The 22,500-nt window shown below is 44.1% G+C and overlaps 2 protein-coding genes across 2 annotated transcripts in view; both read right to left on the reverse strand.

The window, feature by feature from the left end:
- Window positions 1-21,210, reverse strand: part of ttc28 (tetratricopeptide repeat domain 28) — a 127,202-nt gene extending 105,992 nt beyond the window's left edge. The window contains exons 1-2 of the mRNA XM_063209797.1: window positions 20,841-21,210; window positions 232-693 (exon numbers count right to left, since the gene is read on the reverse strand). Coding sequence (XP_063065867.1) covers window positions 232-693; window positions 20,841-20,870 — 492 coding nt within the window. The 5' untranslated portion in view covers window positions 20,871-21,210. The remainder of the gene's footprint in view (window positions 1-231; window positions 694-20,840) is intronic.
- The window catches only part of pla2g3 (phospholipase A2 group III), a 15,047-nt gene continuing 13,615 nt past the window's right edge, over window positions 21,069-22,500 (reverse strand). The window contains exon 7 of the mRNA XM_063211080.1: window positions 21,069-21,174. Coding sequence (XP_063067150.1) covers window positions 21,069-21,174 — 106 coding nt within the window. The remainder of the gene's footprint in view (window positions 21,175-22,500) is intronic.

A 22,500-nucleotide genomic window follows, 5' to 3' on the forward strand; every position in this document is an offset into this window, starting at 1 on the left:
ACACACACCTGTGGCCACAGCACACACACACACACACACACCTGTGGCCACAGCACACACACACACACCTCTGACCAAACACTACTAACAGTCCCGGGTCTCCCCCACTGCTCACCTTGGGCCACTTGGGGCTGAGTAGGCGGGCCTTGACGCACACACACACACACACCAATGAAACAACACACATACACACACACACACACACACACACACACACACACACACACTCACCTTGGGCCACTTGGGGTTGAGGAGGCGGGCCTTGACAGCGTCGTCCAGCGCGGTCTGGTACTGTCCCAGCTTGAGGTGCGCGGCCGAGCGGTTGCTGTACAGGATGCAGTTCTGCGGGTCGGCCCGGAGCGCCTCGCTGTACAGACGCACGGCGCTCCCGAAGTCCCCGCGCTGGCACGCCTCGTTGCTCTGCCGCACCTTCTCCATGAACTCCGCCTTGCTCAGGGCGCGGCCACCGCCACCTGCTGCCGAGGAGGTGGCACTGCTGCCGGTGCCGGTACCAGTGCCGGTGCTGCCGGTGGTGTCGGTTCTGGTGCACGGCAGGGGCAGAGTTGCGGTTGCAGATCCACCACCGCTGCTGCCTTTTCCGGTACCACCAGCACCAGCACCACCAGTGTCCTTCATGGCGTTTGCGGAGGGGCCCCCCCGGCCTCCCAGGGAGCGTGGGGAGAACACGCTGAACTGTTCAGGGGAGACAGAGTAGAGGGCAGATGTTGCATTACATTACATTACATTACATTTACCCAACGCTTTTGTTTAACCCATTTTAGCCTACGCCCTTTTTGGGAAAGGGTTACATTACACTCTAAGAAAATTTCCCTGCAAAATAACGGCAGTTACTGGCAATTATATTTACCTGTAATTCTACTGTTATTTCACACACCAAAATCAAATACAGCTCATTGCTGTTTAATGTATCACAGTATATAACATTTTTTCAGCAGCAATTGAACTGTTAAATAACAGTACTCTACAGAAAAATAACAGTACATTTCAGTTAAAAAGTTGAATTGTACTGTGTGATGACAGGCAAATACTGGGTCATAGTTGTATTCATGAATATGGCCATGGCAACTTCCCACCCCACCCATCATTCTCCATAACTGTGGTACCCTGGCCATGTTACCACCGCACCCTCCCATCGTTCACCATGACTGGAGTGCCTTGAGCATGATACTATAGCGCTATGCTGTATTGAAAAAATGGTTTGCGGTAGTCCTTGGAAAGTGTGGGCATGAATAAAATTTCAGAGTACGCAGTGCTATGTTACAATGATAGTGTGCAAGGTGGGCTTTTTACTGTATCTCTTGATGAGCCAATGATGAATATAGCATTGGTCAGTCTTTAAAAAATTATTTTGCACCAAGTAGCACAGCAAACAAGTAGCACTACAAGCTAGCTCTCAAAGCAATGCCTAATTTGCAGCAGGCACATTATATGCAACAATGCCACAAATGATGCCACATACAGCAAGCTTTCACAAAGAGGAAAGTGTGCAAGCATGTAAGCAAGCTTGTAGGCAAGCTTGTAGGCAAACAAGTGCTATGCTGTGCCATGCAGGCCAGCCAGCAGGCAGGCAAGCAACTGAAGTGTTGATAGTCCAGATTTATATACAGGTGCAAGAGTACCATGTGACCAGAGTCATCAGGCCCTTGGCAGGTGACGCCCGTAATTGAATAATGGCATAACAGCCCTACTCAGGTGAGGCCAGGCACTGATTAGCAGATTGGTTTAGATGGGGCTGCTTGTTGCAAGAGTGTTACAAGTTCTTAAAATGTTTCAGCCATTCACACTTTCATCACTATCAAAATGCATGTGCTACTCACACTTTGCTGCATCAAGCACTTTTTAAGTATTGTAGTTTCCTTAGAAATTGTTTCATCATGCTTGATAGTATCAGATAATCTTTAACCAGTCAGAATGACTTCAGTTCTTCAGGTGGTATTGAAGTTTGATGGTGATCACGGACAAGTGGAGGATGAATGGGTTTCAATGGTGCTGCCTAAAATAACTTGTTATTTTCTAGAGATGCACCGGATCCGGTTCCGGTTCCGGATCCGTCAGGATAATAGAGTATTTCACAGGGTCCGGGTCCGGCAGGATCTGAAGCAGTGGATCCGGTATCCGGCATGTTACCTAAAAATCAGGGTCTGGTGCATGTCTAGCCTAGGCTTTTCAGTCTTTCACAACCCCAATCACTGCATGGAGTGAAATCCCTTTGGAAGCGGCTATTGCAGGCAGTGTGGCAATAAGCCAATGAGTCTAAAAAATAGTTTGCGCCAACGTAATAAAAAGGGCCCACGTGTGCGAGTAGACTATATGTTTCAACCCTTTTGTAGGATCCGGTATCCGGTTCCGGATCCGGCAGGATCTTATTCAGTGGATCTGGTATCCGGCAGGATCCTAAAAATCAGGATCCGGTGCATCTCTAGTTTTTTTCACAACGGCGAATACTGCTATTGTGCAGTACTTACTGTTTATGCTCAATATGTGACTCAAAGTAATATTTTCACAGTAGTTGTCTGTTTTTTCGAAAAGCAGTAGAATGCTGTTGCAGAATTGCCGTAAATAAACAGCTATTTGTTACAGTGTACATTACATTACATTGGGCCCTGCCGTGGCCAACCGCTAGGGCACTCACCTACCATGCGGCTGACCCGGGTTTGATTCCCGGCCCGGGTCCTTTACCAACCCCTCCCCATCTCTCTCCCCATTTGCTTCCTGTCTACCTCTCACACTGTCCTATCAAATAAATTCGAAAAAGACCAAAAAGACAAAAAAAACTCTTTACACACAGACCACAGCCCCCTTCTTTATCAGTCTGGTTGAAAGATCTTATGTCCTACCTAAGCTTAGAGAAGGTCAAATTTAGACTTCATGGGGACACAAGTAGATTCTTCATGCACTGGCGTCCTACACAGACTAAAAAACACTCCGATGAGCTTAACAAATTTACTTTCACTTTCTTTTCCACGACAACCTTTCCTTTTTCCTTTTTTGTTGTTGTTGTTTTTTTCCCTGCTAATGTCTGTCTGCCTGTATTTTATGTTTTTACTTTGTGTCTGTGTGTGTGTTTTCTCAGTTTAATTTTATTGTTTGTTTGTCCATTGTTCCTCCTTTTGGTCTGTAGCACTTGCGTGTACCTGTGCACATGTGTGTGTGTGTGTGTGTGTGTGGGGGGGGGGGGGGGGGGAGGGGTGCATTGACGGGTGTTTTGGGTTGGAGCGCAATCAAATGTACAGTTGCTGTTTACATTTGTCTTTCATGGCTTAAAAACAATAGAAAAACCATTGAGCAAAACAAAGGTTGAGAACCCCTGACTCCTGACCCCTGTACAGTGACTTACAAAGGAGGACATAAACAATAGCATACAACACCTGCCAATACAAAGTGTACAGGACATACACAGACAACTGCTAAGTGCATGTTAGGAACATAAATAGATTGTTTGGAATGTTTCATGGTCTTCATGAATAGTTTTATTTAGCATAAGTAAAAAATGTTTTTTAAAAAATCAGGCGTTTAGTAGAGAGAGGAAAATAGGCCAAAGGCCAAATGGACTCCCTTTAATCAGCCCATTAATGTTGACCACTTGCTCCACACTGGATTAGACTTGCCCCTGCACAATGTGGGAACTTTATAGATTGACTGTGTGTTATCGTTAATATCTGTAACGATATTGTATCGAACCGAGAAACCGTGATACACGGAGTCACGATACTGTATCGTGATACAAGACGACAGTATCGTGATACGCTCTTTCAAAGTTTCGTTTCCCATTAGTCAGAAAACAACCTTATGATTTGATGTGATAGTATTTCCAAGCTTGAATGGAGATACATTTCAGAAATCGTGGGGTGTATCGAACCGTAGGTCAAAAATCGTGACACGAACCGAATCGTGAGTCGAGTGTATCGTTATTCACTCAGTAAAACAGGTAGGTGAAGATAATGTAGGCCTATGTATGTATGTGTATAGTGTATGTGAATTTGTGTCTATTCCTGCAGTGTATGTGAATTTGAGTGTGCGTGTGTGTGTGTGTGTGTGTGTGTGTGTGTGTGTGTGTGTGTGTGTGTGTGTGTGTGTGTGTGTGTGTGTGTGTGTGTGTGTGTGTGTGTGTGTGTGTGTGTCTGTATATGTAAATAGGAAAGCAAATGAGACACACACACACACACACAATGTGCATGAGTGTGTTGTACTGTATATGCAAGATAATATATTTGTGTATTTGTGTTGTGCTTTTTTGTGATGATGTTTCTGTATGTCTGCAAACAAACCTCTAAATTAACTTTTTCCGTCCCCAGCCAAACTAGCTAATAGAAGTCCATCTTACCAGACAAACACACACACTCACTAATGGGTCAAAGTGGCTGGTAAGTAAGTTGGTCTTTTCTACCAGCCACACTGAAATTTCACCAGCATGTGGCCGGTTGTTGGCTGGTATTACTGTAATTTAGAGCCTCGTCTGCACATAACACAGAGACCAGAAATGCCTTGAATGAGAAAGCAAAGATAAAGTTGAGAGAGGGAGCCAGTGAAGGAGTAGGCCTAAGGAAGACACAAGGGTGGAAAAGATGAATGAATGAAGAGAATCAGAAAAATGTGAAAGAAAAAAGGAGTGAGATAAAGATAGAAGGGGGGAGAGAGAGAGAGAGAGAGAGAGAGAGAGAGAGAGAGAGAGAGAGAGAGAGAGAGAAAAAGCCTTCTTTTCGTGAGTCCTGTCAGTATTCAGGAGTCCCTCCCCACCACTCCCTTCCCAAAGCATTCTGGGAGCGCACAACCCATAATTACTTCCAGAAAGAGAGGGAGAGAGTCAGAAAAGGAGAGAGAGAGAGAGAGAGAGAGAGAGAGAGAGAGAGAGAGAGAGAGAGAGAGAGAGAGAGGGAGAGAGAGAGAGAAAGGGAGAAGGAACTGGAAGATGAATGTTCAGAACCTGCTGTGCTGTTCCAAAAGAGGAGAGGAAAGAGTGAGAAGGAAAGGAGAGCAGAGCGAAAGTTAGGGTGAGGATTGCAGATTGCACATGGCAGAGAGAGAGAGAGAGAGAGAGAGAGAGAGAGAGAGAGAGAGAGAGAGAGAGAGAGAGAGAAAGAGAGAGAGAGAGAGGTCAGAAAGGGGTGCAGAAAGGGCGAGAGAAAAGACGAAGTGAGGATTGCAGATTGCATATGGCGCAGAGAGAGAGAGAGCGAGAGTGAGAGAGAGAGAGAGAGAGAGAGAGAGAGAGAGAGAGAGAGAGAGAGAGCGAGAGCGAGAGTGAGAGAGAGAGAGAGAGAGAGAGAGAGAGAGAGAGAGGTCAGAAAGGGGTGCAGAGAGGGCGAGAGAAAAGACGGAGTGAGGATTGCAGATTGCACATGGCAGAGAGAGAGAGAGAGAGAGAGAGAGAGAGGGGTCAGAAAGGGGTGCAGAGAGGGCGAGGGAGCAGACGGAGAGGATGATGAAGAGAACCCTGAAATGGTGTACAGCAGATGCAAATGTAGATGCCAATGTCATTTTACATCCACACAGAGCAAAAATGCAGCACTATTCTAAGAATATGTTTCCATTCCTTTCGATTCAACACTTCGAAGCCGTGGCTTACTGGTTAAGGAGATGGGCTTTAGATCAGAGGGTTGCCGGTACGAATCCCATCTTTCCACTCCCTACCGCACTCCATAGCTGAGGTGCCCTTGAGCAAGGCACCTAAACCTATACTACTCAGTAATCAATAGAGTTCTTCAGTAACGCGGAAGCATGTAGTAGATTGTAGTCTTTCATGTTAGCATTTAAGGACTTCCTGGTTCGTATCGGCTTCCGGCCTCCATTGGGAATGAATAGGGGCCAGTTTCAAATAAGCTCAGAGTGCAAGCACGCGCTTAGCGAACCCCCGCAAACTGTCGAGGGTGTTAAAAATAGGCTGTAGGTATGACATGGTTGATCATTTTGTGTCAAACTTCGACATAAATACGATGTTGCGTCCATATGCTAAACCCGGAAACTTTTGGCGACTACAGAAGCGGCGCCTGTATCTAACGTCATGTACGTGCGGACGGAGGGTTGTACCCATGGCAACCAAAGGAAAGCATGTAGTTCGGAAGTTTTAATGATCAGAAAGGGGTTAGCAATATTGAATTAAAATCGTCATGATTTAACATGTGAATACACCAACATGATGATACGATCCGTTCCACTAATGAGAAAGGGATGCGGGGACACGCTAATGTTCGTTGTTGGCGTGCAACTTATATTTTTGCCAAACCTGAATCTCTATGGCGTGTTGCAATGTAAAAAAATCGCCATAGAACCGGAAGTCCAAACGCCGCATACAAGTTGACGTCAACGCTGAAGAACTCTATACCCGGAAAGTAACTGTAAGTCGCTTTGGATGACAAGAGGCAGCTAGGTATAATGTAGGCTTAATGTAATGTCATATACAGGGTACAATTCAACTCTCTAAGTTGCACTCTAAGTAGCATTGATTTAACGTTACGTTGATTGGTATCATAAACGCATTCTCAGAATAATGTTGAATTAGCACTGCATTTTTAACTATGTGAAGCAAATTTCAAGCAGCTGTTGACCAATATCATGAATAACAAATAAAGAGAAGAATAAATGATAAGTAAGGGTTAACGTTCGGCGAGAAGGTCGCTACCGTGGAATAGCAGCACGACAGAGAGAATCTTGTTCTCTCTGAAGTGCTGCTATTCCACAAAGCGACCGACTCGCCGAACGTTAACCCGCTTATTATATGGATATACTTAAATGATTCACACATGGCGGGGACATTTCTTTATTTAATGTTAAGTTTATTATATTTTTTCATGTCAAAAGATTGTTGCTGTGCAAAACAAAAAAGTGCCGTTGCGGAACACCGCTAGGCAACAGGTAGCCTAGACAACAGGTGTTGTCTATCACAGCCGCTGATTAGAGTCTTGTTGAAAAGTCGCTTTAGCAGTGAAAAGTCTTGTTGCCATTGACAGCGGTCTGATATAGACCAACCCGTCCGTTATCTCAAATATCGTCACAACCATATAATAAGTAAGGGTTAACGTTCGTCGAGAAGGTCGCTACCGTGGAATAGCAGCACGACAGAGAGAATCTTTAGACCCCGACGCGGAGCGGAGGGGTCTTGTTCTCTCTGAAGTGCTGCTATTCCACAAAGCGACCGACTCGCCGAAAGTTAACCCGCTTATTATATGGATATACTTAAATGATTCACACATGCGGGGTCATTTCTTTAGACCTATTTAATGTTAAGATTGTTGCTGCGCAAAACAAAACAGTGCCGTTGTGGAACACCGCTAGGCAACAGCTAGGTAGGCTAGCCAGGACAACAGGTGTTGTCTATCACAGCAGCTGATTAGAGTGACAAAAGACCGGACCCCCTGCGGAGTGATATGAAACATTCGCTTTAGCCACTGACTTGTATACAAGCCAGTGGCTTTAGCAGTGAACGTCTTGTTGCCATTGACAGCGGTAGCCAGGACAACGGGTGCTGTCTATCACAGCAGCTGATTAGAGTCTTGATGAAAAGTCGCTTTAGCAGTGAAAAGTCTTGTTGCCATTGACAGCGGTCTGTTATAGACCAACCCGTCCGTTATCGAAAAATAACAGACGTCCGAACGTTGGGGAGCCCCGTTGAAATGAATGGAGCATTCGACAGATGACGTCACAACCATATAATAAGTAAGGGTTAACGTTCGGCGAGAAGGTCGCTACCGTGGAATAGCAGCACGACAGAGAGAATCTTTAGACCCCGACGCGGAGCGGAGGGGTCTTGTTCTCTCTGAAGTGCTGCTATTCCACAAAGCGACCGACTCGCCGAAAGTTAACCCGCTTATTATATGGATATACTTAAATGATTCACACATGGCGGGGACATTTCTTTAGGCCTATTTAATGTTAAGATTGTTGCTGCGCAAAACAAAACAGTGCCGTTGTGAAACACCGCTAGGCAACAGCTAGGTAGCCAGGACAACAGGTGTTGTCTATCACTGCAGCTGATTAGAGTCTGGTTGCAAAGTCGCTTTAGCAGTGAAAAGTCTTTTTGCCATTGACAGCGGTCTGTTATAGACCAACCCGTCCGTTATCGAAAAATAACAGACGTGCGAACGTTGGGGAGCCCCGTTGAAATGAATGGAGCATTCGACCGATGACGTCACACCATATAATAATACATGATAATACCACTTGTTGTGCTGTGAGGCCCGAGGTCATTTCCCGCTCCTCACCCATCTCCCTCTCTCCCACTCGCTTCCTGTCACCATCTCAGACTGTACTATCAAATAAAGGCATTAAATATATATATATATATCAGAGGTCGCGTTAACCGACAAATGTCCGTCATTGACAGATTTTTTTGAAGGATGACGGAAAATTCTGAAGCCTGTCCGTCATTTTGACAGATCAATATTCAGGATGATGATAAATAAATCACAAGTTTAAGTAGGCCTACGCCTCTATCGAATAGAGAAAATATGCATTTCAATTAGGCATAGTTATCAGCGCAGATAATTTCATGCTACTATCGTTTGCCTTTCTCCCTCTCTCCCTGCTTGTCATAGCCTACCATGCGCCGCAGCTGGGCTGTGCGGCTGGCTGCAGCAGAGCGCGCGCCTCTGAACTTGCTCAAAATAATAAATTAAAACAACGAAGACGTTGCCACCATACACGTGTGAATTCGACTTTAATATTCAGAACTATGTGTAGACTTAGGCCTACTACTTACCGACTATCTGATTTTCTGCCAATGACGAAGTTGTCCCTCTATCGCCCTTCATAGAAGCATTCTTTCATAACTCCTCGCTTGAAACAAACATGCGAATAGCACGTTTGCTAGCCAGAACCTTCACTCAAAGGCAACGCAGGTCTAAAACGGCTTCAGGACATTAACTAATAAAAACGACGGATATTCAAGAACCTAAATATTACCAGGCAACGCAACTTACAACTTGGCAAACGTTGCCAGAAACGGCTAACCTTCTCTCATTTCGATAGCTGGTTCACCCATAGGCGATATATTTTTTATTCAGACAACTTTACCGCGCTCCCAGAGCAAACATATGCCGATGGGGCTATGTAGCCTATGGAGAGGCTCCCTTTACCGTCGCTGACATTTTTCAACAAAGTTTTGCGAAATCTGGTCATCTTCCTGATGTAGGCTTCAGTGCCTTTATCTACTGTCTGGGCTACACCTTTCTGCTTCAAGACGGCTTTCCTTTCCATCGTGCATGTGAAGTCCAACACGAATATTATTTAACACTGCGCCTTTGTATTACAATTGGTGCATTAATTAATCAGAACAAAACGAGTGACTGACAGCTGTTGGATAAAGCCCTGCACGCGTCTTTTAAAAAAGTGCTTGTGGTGACTAGCGCTGAACACTGAATCAGACGCGCGTCATGAGAGATATCTGCAGCTTTTTAAACAGTGCAATGAGGGAGGCAGAGAGAGAAAGTGGACAGCAAAATTGACTCCATCCTCGAAGTTGGAGAATGAATGTCGAGTGAAAGGGGGTGTATTCACAGCGGTTTACTCTCAATTGGCCACAATTGCGCATGCTTTGTTCTCAGTGCGGGGTCGCGACTCCCACATTGAGAAACCAGGTGGAGAATTTAAAAAAAAATAAAAAATAGGCGATGAAGGATTTTTTTCGACCATGTCTGTCAAAATGACGGACTGAGAAAAAGTCTAGCGCAACCTCTGATATATATATATATATATATATATATATATATATATATATATATATATATATTATATATATAGAGAGACTCTGTATATATATATATTATATATATATATATATATATATATATATATTTAAAAGAATGGCGTTTGTAGATTTGGATAGTGTCAGTTGATGGCCTAACTACACTGCTATTACTGATGGTCTGTCTGTCTCTGTCTCTCTGCCTGTTTCTGTCTCTCTCTCCTTTTCACTGCTGGCTTACAGAGTCTGTGTGCTATGCTGCTATTTTGGACTGTATAGTAATATAGTGCAACGGAAGATAGCTTTGTGGCCTCCTGTGGTGGTGTTGTCTTTGCTGGTTGAGATGATAGCGGCTGGCTTATACTGTATTCACCAGCGTTGGCAAGTCTATTGTTGGCACAGAGGGTGAGATATGTGGCAGGTCATGAATCAGTTCGAAAATAGACGTTAGAGTTTAGGAAACTTGTCATTGTGGTCACTGGATTTGTAAGTAACTTTGGACTGCTAAATGTATTACAATGTTGATGTACCGACTGGATTGCCTGGATTGACTTTGTCTTTTGATTGGACGGCAGGGGGATGGTGATAATGACCATGAGTGCCTTTACGGTATATGTTAGAGATGTCCGATATTGGCTTTTTTGCCGATATCCGATATGCCAATATTGTCCAACTCTCAGTTTTTGATTCCGATATTGGCCGATACCGATGTCGATATATGTGGGTTATTTTTCCTCATAACAAATTCTAGGTAACATTACAAATCTGCTGTTGTGGAACAAAATATGCTTAATTTTATTGTAATGCCCCACTAGATGCATTCTCGAATGCAACAAAGCTTTCCAAATATTAACATCGTCTGTGCAAAATAGAAAAATAATTAAGGAGAAAAGTGTACAGTAATTCAAGCATTATTATATTGGTTTTGATAGGTCAAAAATCCGATACCGATATTGACCGATATTACATTTTATGCTATTATCGGGCCGATAATATCTGTGGGCCGATATTATCGGACATCTCTAGTACATGTAGTTCCGTATCCAGAATACGATTGGGATATTAAGTGTCCCTAATTAGTGTTTGAACATATAAACACCTTTTCCCAACTTCAGCATCCCGAATAAGCCCTTATGTTATGATCATATTCAGGATAAGGCGTTTATATGAGCACAGAGCGTTATATCCCAGTCTACATTCTTCCCGAATAAGCCCTTATTCGGGATACTGAGAAATCAGGATATGCTAGGTAGAGTATTCCGAAAGAAGCCATGATATAGAGTGCGTTTATATGCAGTTCAGTATCCCGAATATGAGACATAGGTTATGATCATATTCGGGATAAGGTGTTTATATGAGCACAGAGGATTATACCCCAGTCCACATTCTTGGTAGTTATAGAAATCCCTTCAAATGCATGTAGCCTGGATACCAGCAACAGCATTCTATGAGAAAGTCGTATTCGGTATAAGGTGTTTCCATGCGTCAAGATGTTAGTGAATGGATCTGGGGTCCATTTCTATCCAGTTATCTATCGTCGTTAGCAAAGTCCTTTGTACGAGCGACTCAACTCTCTATCGACAGCGACGCTCACCACTAAATCCAAGGGAATGGTAAGACGGTCTTAAGACGGTCTAAAGACGGTTAGCAACGACAAGAATCGTCAACAAAGAATCGCCAACCACTTTGTGCAGAGCAGCTATTACAAGGTTGCTGTTACCATAATGGGAATTACCAAGTCTTAATCTGCTCCTTAATACTTCCAGTAATGTCTTAACTAATATAATGTCATAGTAGTTTATGATGTACGGTAGTTTCCAGTACAGAGTGAATAGGCCCGTCGACATGCCCGTCTGTACTAAGAGGCTACGACTAGGCCGATGGATTAGTGTGAGTCTGGTTGAGTCTGTTGACTTGTTAATTATACAACAACAGTTAATTGTCTCCATTGATTTATGTTGGGATGCAGATTGACTTCATGAAGATGGATGGCAATGGCATGGCCCTTCAGCACTGCTTTAGCTGTAGATGGAGGACTTCACTCAGGGCTGGGGACTGGGGGAGAAATAGGGCCCGGGCACTTTTGATTTAAAGGGGTTCCCTTATAATTAGCGGCACAAACTGACTCACCAGTGGGCCCCGCACCAGGGCTCTAAATTAACACCAGCCAATCGGACAAATGCCGGTGAAATTAAAGTTTGGCTGGTAGAGAAGACCAACTTACGAGCCACTCTATCGCATTAGTGAGTTTGCTTGGTTAGTAAAATTAACATCTACTAGCCATTTTGGCTGGTAGTGAAAAAAGTAAAAAAAGATAAAAAATAATAATAACTTTCTGAAAATATGGGCCCACGAGGATGCGGGGCCCACCGGGAAATGCGCGCTATGCCAGATGGCCAGTCCAGTCCTGAGTTCACTTCATCCTGAAGTCTTTAGACTGAGGTCTCTCTGCGAACAACAAACCATCAGTCTCTCTCCTGGTGCAGGGCGTGCATATTCACACGGAGAATAGACGAGTGTTTCGCGCTAGAGGAGGTACAGAGAATGCTCTTTCAGCAGCCTCAATGTGTTTGTGCATCAGTGTGAGTGTGAGTGTGAGTGTTTGTGTGTGTGTGCGTGTGGGCTTGTGCGTGCATGTGTGTGCGTGTGTGTGTGTGCGTGTGTGTGTATGTGTGTGTGTGTGTGTGTGTGAATGTATCATGTTGGAGCAACATGAAAAGGGTCTTAATTTGAGAACAGAACAGCTGCAACTGTGCAGAATTAAAACAAAACAAAGTCAAACTTTCTCACGCAAACACACAAACACATTCACACACACACACACACACACACACACACACACACACACACACACACACACACACACACACACACACACACACACACAATGCACAGTCAATCTATAAAGTTGCCACATTGTGCAGGGGCAAGTCTAATCCAGTGTGGAGCAGGTGGTCAACATTAATGGGCTGATTAAAGGGAGTCCATTTGGCCTTTGGCCTGTTTTCCCATCTCTACTAAACGCCTGATTTTTATTTACGCTAAATAAAACTATTCATGCAAACCATGAAACATTCCAAACAATCTATTTTCGTAATGTGCACTTAGTTGTCTGTGTGTGTACGTATTTCCTGTACACTTTGTATTTGCAGGTGTTGTATCACGCATATGTATATGCATGATTGTGTGCGTACGTACGTGATTGTGTGTGTGTGACAGATGCTGGATTCACCACCACTGTCCAATCATGTTTACATTTACAGCAAAGGGACGCCACTGTATTTGATGCTGTTACTGAACTACTTTAGAGGCATTTACACAGAGTGCTTTGTGTGGTAGTCCTCTAGCCTGGGGGAAAAGCCGACTGTTGACTCCGTCAATCAGTCTGGCAAAAGCCATGAGGAATCCATCTCCGTGGACGATGGGAGATGGTCTCATCTTACTCTATCATTTAAATTAATTGGAGTTCCAAACTCAAATTAAAACCCATATTGTGCTTTATTAGCATGCCTGTTACGTTATAGCGTCGCAGCATACAAGCATACAAATAGCAAAACGAAAGTGTGAATATAGTTACCTTAACCAATCAATAACGGAGCTTGCGGGTGAGTTCTACGTCACCACTCTCAACTGTTTGCTGATTGGCTAAACACTGAGAGAACCGAGCTCAAGGCTTTTGCCAGACGATGTGCGGAGCCAAAATCTTACGCTGGAGTACAGGCTAGTAGTCCTGCACATCAGTGGTCCTTAACAAGCTGCGCACCCCCTTAATGTGCCCAAGACAAGCCGCGCACCCCCTTAATGTGCCCAAGACAAGCCGCGCACCCCCTTAATGTGCCCAAGACAAGCCGCGCACCCCCTTAATGTGCCCAAGACAAGCCGCGCACCCCCGTAGCCCCTTAATGCACGCCGTACCTCCTGAGGCACGCTGTAATAGACATTGAAAGTGAACTACTATAGTACTACACTACTATCACAGTGCACGGGGCCTTTAGTAATACATTACGACTTGGTCATTGCCATGCTGGTAACAGCTAATTTATAATGCCGTGTCTTAAGGGGTTAATGTGCCCAAGACAAGCCGCGCACCCCCAACCCAAACTTCTGCGCGTGAACAAGCACTAAAAATGATTTAAGAGATGAGGCTTCCTGTTTGAGATATTAAGCAATACCTTAATTTCTTTGCATAGAGACCAAAACATGTTTTTATTTTTTTATTTTGCCAAATTATAATGTTCTCAAGCTAAATTTTGGTCACAACCTCAACACAAACACAATTCCGTGCACCCCCTGAAATCTCTGGCGCACCCCCAGGGGGTGCCCGCACCCCAGGTTAAGAACCACTGCTGTACATGATTGTCCATGTTACTGTCCATGTACATTATGTACAGTACAGGCCAAAAGTGTGGACTCACCTTCTCAATTAATTAATTCTCTTTCGAGGATTTTCATTGTGTATTTTCATGCAGGGCATCAAAACTGTGCTTGAACACATGGAGAATTATGTGCTTGCCAAAAAATATAATTCTAGCTGTTGTCTAACAGCAATGTCAGCTGTCTATCCACCTGACGTCAACATGGCCCAACTGATGGCCCCACACATTTCGATAAGCTTATTTTTGTCTATTTTCAAATAAAAATGCCCAGTCATGTCATTCTTAGTTGAACATTAAAGTCATCCAATAACAGACCTAAAATCTAGTTATAAACACTTGCCAATACAAGCACTTTACAGACATTTTCTTAATCTGATATTGAGTCATAGCCAGTTACTTGGAGAGGTCAAACCTGTGTTAGAGGGAATCTGTGGCAGGGTTTTTCACTTTTACTTTTACTTTTTGTATCACTGTTTTACCTAGATAACCAGCTATGCTGACCAAGTGACCCGTTATCAGATCAAGAAAATCTCTCTTATTTTGCTTGCATCAATTCAAATTGACTCAACTGACTGCGTATTTTTACTTGAAAATAGACAGAAAAATAAGGTTGTTGAAACATGTGGGGCCCTCAGTTTTGCTATGTTGATGTCACTATTCGGCATTTTTTGATATTTTTGTAATAATTGTTTTTATTTATATTTTCATTTTTTTTGTTACGCACATAATCATACATGTGTTAATTCACAGTTTTGATGCCCTCCCTCAAAATGGACTAAGTTCTGTAAATAGCCACAAAAATAAAGAGAATTAATTAAATGAGAAGGTGAGTCCACACTTTTGGCCTGTACTGTATATTCCACAAGCTTTTCACATTACGCGCTGTTGAATGCTGTTACGCAATTATGAATGCTGTCTGGCACTTTTGAAACACTGTCACACTTTCACATTTAATATACTGTGTATATACATAGTACTTTACTTTACACTATACAGCTGACACTTTCCATCCAAAGTGACTTACGGTAACTTAGGTAGGTAAAGGGTTTTGGTTTTAGTTACTGGAGCAATATGGAGTTCCATATGCATGTATACAGTATGCACAGTATGTATGGTACCCCCAACATTGCTGTTTTTGTCTGTGTCAGAGGTACTGGCATTGGACTGCATTGGTATTGGATAGCATACCAGTCAGTAAGCCCTGTAGTTTGGATAACATGCTGTACATTATGCAACTATAAAGGCTGCTCGATTATGGAAAAAAAAAAATCAATATCACGATTATTTCAGTCAATATTGATATCACAATATTTGTAAACAATATTTTAAAAATATTTTAATATTTTATATTTTAAAGAAATATAATTGTGCCAAACAATTCACAGCAGTGTGAGTGGAGGACCATAGAGAAACACACAGTGGTGTTCTGCACGAGTGTTGAGTAGCAAGTCTGCTCTGCACTCGTAATGGCCCAAGTGGAGGGGAATGTATTGTGCGTGACATAGCCTACCTTTAGACTGTATAGACAAATGACAAAATAGTCTTCCTTCGTGAATTTACACGTTGTGCATCAAAATAATATTGTAAGGAATAACAATAATAATAATGATACAGTTGGCCCTACCGTGGCTGATATGGTAGGGCACACGTTTACCACTCGGCCGACCCGGGTTCGATTCCCGGCCCGGGTCCTTTGCCGGTCCTTCCCCATCTCTCTCTCCCAGTTCACTTCGTGTCTCTCCTTCACTATCCTGTCTCACAAAAAAACAATAAAGGCTGAAAAGCCCCCCAAAAAATACTTATAAAAAAATAATAATGATACATTCAACAGGAAATACGCTTCTCAATGTGGGTATTACACACTCTACAGCTCATAGAACAAGTGTGTGATGACCTCCATTGGCTTTGATGACCTCACAACTACATGACCTTTGAACTTGACCCCTAATGAACCCTGACATGCTCAAAAATGTGACACAATTTGTTGAACTTTGAGGTATCCAGTCTGAGCATGGTACTACTGTCCTACCACACTGCTCCCTTGGCGCACCATTATCGGGCTGCCCTCTTGCACGCGTGAGGCATAAATGCAATTTCGCAGTGTGCAATGAGCACTGTGTGCTGTGGAGTGCTGTGTCACAATGGCAATGGGGGTTATCCCAGGTGGACTGTCATGTAGTTCAGTGTAAACTGTAAACTGTTCCCTTCGGTTATAAAGACAAACACACATATGAGACACACATACACACACACACACACACACACACACACACACACACACACACACACATACACACACACACACACAGTCACACACACACAGACACACGCGTGCACGGACGCACACACGCACAGTAGCATGATATATCATTTCTTCCATACATGCAAATATCCTTACAACGGTTAGCCTACGATCTCAATCCTGGTCTGGCAAATACTTCATTATCATGCATGCATGGTATGGTCCGCATAACAGGCTGGGTTAGGGTACTCGATACATGCAATTATCCCTCCTCCTGTCGCCAAATCAGACACGAATTGGCAGACGCACGCAAAGGAAGCTCCTCTCTCGGTCTGGTCTGATGATTCAGTTACTCTTCTCTGACTCTTAAGTTTTGCCATCGTGATTGCACAGCGAGAGCAAAATTGCATCTTTACATGCATCCCTTCACGCAAACACTGTCGCTGACGCACGTGATGTGAGCGAAGGGAAAGCCAAAGGTAACATTGGTCAGCCAGCGGGTACCGCAGCGACTCTTCTGTTCTGGCCGCTTGCTCATCGATTTCAAATTAAAATCCTAAGGCAGGGATGTCAAACTCAAATTCACAGGGGATCAAAATTTTACTCTGGGATGAAATTGCGGGCCACACTCAATATATATATATATATTTAAATGGGCTAACTTTAATACATGGAAAGGACCATGGAAAGGACCATGCGGGCCAAATAAAATGACCCTTCAGGTTAGATTTTGCCCCTGGGCCTTGGTTTGACATCCCTGCAGTAAGGTCACAAGTCATGAGAAGGCTATGGGAAGGGTATAACAAGGAAAACAAAATAACATCTGTGACACTAGACTCCCGTTGCTGTTTCTCAATCATTACATTTCAGGCAATACACCCTTCATTAGGTGATGGGCGATGTAGGGCGTGTTCATCTGATGAGAAGCATATCGCCCAAAACATTATGATTCAAAAAAAAGAAGTCACTGACTTCATTTTTGTTTTCTTAGTCTACATATTTATTAGCGCAGCACCCAGACCTTGTTAAGGAGGATTCATACTTAGCGTAACTGGCGTTAACCTCATTCATACCTCCCTCGTGACGATGGCGTGCGCTCAAAATGACGTCACACGCCCCTCCGCAAGCGGCCGCGGCGCGAGGTCGTGCACCAGACATTTTTTGTAACTTGCCGTGCGCCACGAGAGACCATACAGGTAGGCAGACAAAGCAGGAGTTGCGAAGAGATATGGCTACAGCTACTGTAGGCTACTACAGAATGGACCCTGCATCATTTTGAGGATAATAAAATGTCTTAAAGGGGTATGCCACTATCTTTGGGCTTAATACAGTTAAAATCGTAGGCCAGGGTTTATAAAGGTGGTAAAGTGTCTTATTTTTCATGTAAGCCGTTGTCTTGCTTTAAGATAAGTTAAAAGAGGGAGCATGTCGCTAAGCTAGTGAAAGTCAATGCATCCGTGTAGCATGTAGCATTTTACTTCTAACTTGAGCGGAATTGTCATGGCGGCAACTGGCAGTGTCCCATTGAAATGAATGACAAAGTAGCAAAGTGGCATTGGTCGGGGAGGGTTTGAACAGGACTTATCGCGCACACCGACACGGCCGAGGAGAACACACCAAGCAAGACTTTCTCTGTGCCATTGTTGCACAAGGCCATGCCCTGGTGTGTAAACGGCCTAAGTCTGCTGTGCAAACTGGGATGTCACCTCTGTCTGTTGTTTTGTCAGTCTGCAGTGTGTGTGTGTGTGTTGTGTGTGTGTGTGTGTGTGTGTGTGTGTGTGTGTGTGTGTGTGTGTGTGTGTGTGTGTGTGTGTGTGTGTGTGTGTGTGTGTGTGTGTGTGTGCATGCATGAATGTGTTTTCTGCAGGTGGAGCCAACCACACAATCACACACACACACACACACACACACACACACACACACACACACACACACACACACACACACACACACACACACACACACACACCATGTTATGTGTAACATAAAAAAGTCACCTGCAGCATTGGCCAGGTGGCCATCTTTGATTGCTCGATTCATTCGATTGTATTTGATTTGATGTCAAGTGATTTTTTTTTCTTCTTTTCAACGACCTGAATTTCATTTTAATCTCCTTTTATTATGTGTTGGCTTCTTAGTACCAACCGGAAGCTGGCTACAGGACTGAGACTGAGATTGATTGGCACCCCTTGTAACAGCATTAGAGAGACTGTTGCTGAAGTAGGGGTTTGTTTTACTGTAGATATTTGAACTCAACGGCTTATATGGAGAAATGTGTTGATTGTCCAGACTGTTTACCGTCTGTTACAGGATCAGGGTTATGGTTTTATATGCCGCTCTGAGCAATTGGTACAGAGCGAGCCGGGATAATGTTGATACACAGGGCCGGATTAATGCACAGGCTAGGTATGGCTGCAGAATAGGGGCCCCCACACCTGCCAGGGGCCCCCACAGGCTAGGTATGGCTGCAGACTAGGGGCTCCCACACCTGCCAGGGGCCCCCACAGGCTAGGTATGGCTGCAGAATAGGGGCCCCCACACCTGCCAGGGGGCCCCACAGGCTAGGTATGGCTGCAGACTAGGGGCCCCCACACCTGCCAAAGGCCCAATGATTGTTCAACACTGAAAAATTGCAGAATTATGACAAGATGCAATATTGAATGAAAAATGAATGTCAAGTGGAGTTGGAAGACATGTTATCCTTAAAGGGACACTGTGCAGGAAATGGTCAAAAAAGGTACTGCAACTATGCTGCTCATTGAAACTGGGCTGTATGAAAAGTGCAATTTTTCCAGTCATAATGAATACTTAGAATTTGATGCTGGTGGTAAGTATTCATGAAAAAGGTAACATTAGTGAATGGGCATTAGTGAATTAGTGAATTCTGGAGATAAACAACTAAAAATCTCACACAGTGTCCCTTTAATTCCTGGCACGTAATTATGACACTGTCAATGTAAGTTTGTGACGAAAATGTGCTTTCCGAGGGGGCTCCAGCTAGGTCATCTTAATCCGGCCTTGCTAATACACCAAGTTGCCAGACAACATGAACTAAATAAGGCCCTGAGGAATGGTCTAGTCTAGAGAGTTCAACTGAGTTCCACTGTACAACACACTGTGCAGTGCACGTTTACATTTATCGCTGAGCATATTACGATATTTTTATTGTTCTTTTCTTATTTAGTTGCTCCTTTTCTGAAATATCAAGTAGGCATACACCAGCAATGGCACTGTCATATCACCTCACACATAACCTCCCAACACTCACTCTCTCTCTCTCTCTCTCTCTCTCTCTCTCTCTCTCTCTCTCTCTCTCTCTCTCTCTCTCTCTCTCTCTCTCTCTCTCTCTCTCTCTCTCTCTCTCTCTCTCTCTCTCTCACACACACACACACACACACACACACACACACACACACACACACACACACACACACACACACACACACACACACACACACACACACACACAGGCCGTTGGGTATAAGCTGGTAGTACTTATGACTGGAGACTTTCCGCTAAATCATCATTGCCCACAAACCTGACAGATACATCCCACACCACAAACTGACTGATTCCTAAATGTGTGGCCTGACAGACAGGAGTCTGAGTTCATCTAGATCTCTATTTCTCTCTCTCTCACACACACACACACACACACACACACACACACACACACACACACACACACACACACACACACACACACACACACACACACACATGCCTGCACACACTAAGAGAGAGAGAGAGAGAGAGAGAGAGAGAGAGAGAGAGAGAGAGAGAGAGAGAGAGATGTCCAAAGAAAACGGACGTGAACGTCGGGCATGCGTAAAACCTGTCCAGTTGCCTATTGCACACAAATAGGCAACACATCTCCAAAGATAGGCCTAGATAGATCGGTTAGCGTCTCTGAAGTAGAATGGTCAATGGCAATACACATTTCCTTCACCCACATTTTTCAACACATTTCTGAGCTATTCTTGGCTTTTGTGGAGTATAAAGGGTTAAATTCTCCGCGAGAGGCCTCGGCAGTGCAGCCTTTACCTGCTCGGCTCACTTTGTGCAGATACTTTCACTGTCAACACAAACAATAGGCAGGCGAACGGAGGTGTCACAGAGGATGGTTAAAGGTGTCGCTGACCAAACGAACGACCTATTGTAATTGCATGTATATAAGACACACATAACTGCAAGCCCTGGCTAAATTTAATCTCCCCAGACCTATATTTGACGCACTTTAGCTATGGCTGAAACAAAGCTCGAACTTTTTAACCCTCAGATGCAGCATGCAGGTCGTTGTATTGGTTCTTTTTTACCTTTGATCTGCAGAAATACCAGACATATATGCACATTTGTGACTTTTGAGAATACAATGCTTTGTGATCGCATATTTTCGGGCAGGACTTTACAAAACAGGAAAGGCTGGATACTGGATGGCCGTAGTAGTTTGTTCTCACGGGGATATTGACGTTAAAAAGTTAAACCGACACTACACTCTCATATTACACGAAGTATCCGTTACCTTTTCTTTTCTCGTTCCTTGCTTCTCCATCCCGTCCTACTTCAGCGGTTTGCGACAACTTGAAACTCTCATCCCATGATAGATCTACACAAAAAGCTGGAAAAATCGCCCGTTTAGGTCCATACGAAGTTGTGTTGACTTTCCCCCGAAATGCTTTACCGCCAGGAATGCGCAAAGTTTTCGTGGACTCTCAGGAAAAGTTATTCCACTAAAAAGTACGCCATGTTGTCAAATCCCCGTTTTTTCTGGCACTCGGGGCTTGTAGCGGATTTTCTCTCCCGGTTGAGGCGGTTCTGTCGTGTCTCCATCGGAGATCCAGCGCGCATTACCGCTGCTGACATCACAGCGGAGTAGAGTTACCGAGCTCAACCCTCGCCTCTCCGCAGCTCGCTGCCTGCCTTCGTTTCTTCCTGCCTTCTGTTCTACCAGCCCATCTGATTAGCTGCTACTGCATGCACCGAGGGCTGTTGTTGTAAGTAGGGGCCTAGGTTACTCTGTGACTACACCGTGGACTGGCGTTATGCCGTTCCTATGGACAACTGGCTAGATGTCTACAGGCTGGGGCCCCCTGCAGTCTATCCGGGCAGGCATCCTAAACTCGCCTCTCTAATCCTTCCTTTGACTTGAGTCTCAGTGATTATGTTCAATTTTCCGTGTGGAATCCCCACAGGACAGCAACAACAGCCATAGATAATGTCTATTTCACGTCCTGCTGGAGGCCTGCTGTCAACTGTAGGAACTGGACAACATTTGGTTTTGTTTTGGAAAAAAAAAACAAATAGGCTAAACGATTAAAAAAACATATTAATTTGTTTTGGTAGACAAAAGTTTAATGGACAGTTTAAAAATAGATAGTTTACAACAAAAATAGTCTTATCAGTATCCTATTGAAGCTCAATATCACACATATTATTTACATCAATGTACAACATGAAGTGTTTCAAATAAAGCGGCACTGTACAACATTTGACAACATGTAATAACGCAGCCAATGACATTAGAAGGCTTATGACAAATAGCCAAAGGAAGCTCAACAGCATCACCACTTGTCTGAAATGCATTTAGCCATCCTCAGTCTTTCATCTCCCAGGCGAGCTTGGCTTTAGGGATTGGTCCTTTCGAGTGCCAATCAAACACAGAACTCAGGTGATAGGTGGAGGAGATTCTTGTCCCTCAAATCAGTCTTAGTCAAATATATGGCTTAAAAAATTCAGAGTCGTTTCTGTCTCTCTTGAAGTCTGGAGTGCATTCTCAGACATTTGCGATACAGTCTGACGCCCCAGTCTTTCCTCTTGGCCCGTTTACTGTGGTTGACTTTCCTCACTCTGTCCAAAAGGTGGCGCCTGCCTGTTGCTTTTGTGTTCCATCCGAGTCTTCCATTGAGGATGAATGGCAACTGGTGCAGAACCGCTCTGTTGGACAAGAGGAAAAGGTGTCAGTAGGTAGAGACGTATTAATTGTAGCTGTAACCAGAGTGTGTGTATGTGTGTGTGTGTACGTGCCTGTGTGCGTGCGTGCATGCGTGCGTGCATTGGTTTATGCGTCTGTCATATGCAAGGAAGTCGACAGAGGGGGACAAAGGGATCAATCATACCGGGCCCAGGGAGGCAGGAGGCCCAAAATTGGGGTTTCATTAAATTGTAGGCTAGGTATCGGGAGG

Source organism: Engraulis encrasicolus, chromosome 11 (genome assembly GCF_034702125.1).
Source record: "Engraulis encrasicolus isolate BLACKSEA-1 chromosome 11, IST_EnEncr_1.0, whole genome shotgun sequence".
In the NCBI taxonomy this organism is placed as follows: Eukaryota; Metazoa; Chordata; class Actinopteri; order Clupeiformes; family Engraulidae; genus Engraulis; species Engraulis encrasicolus.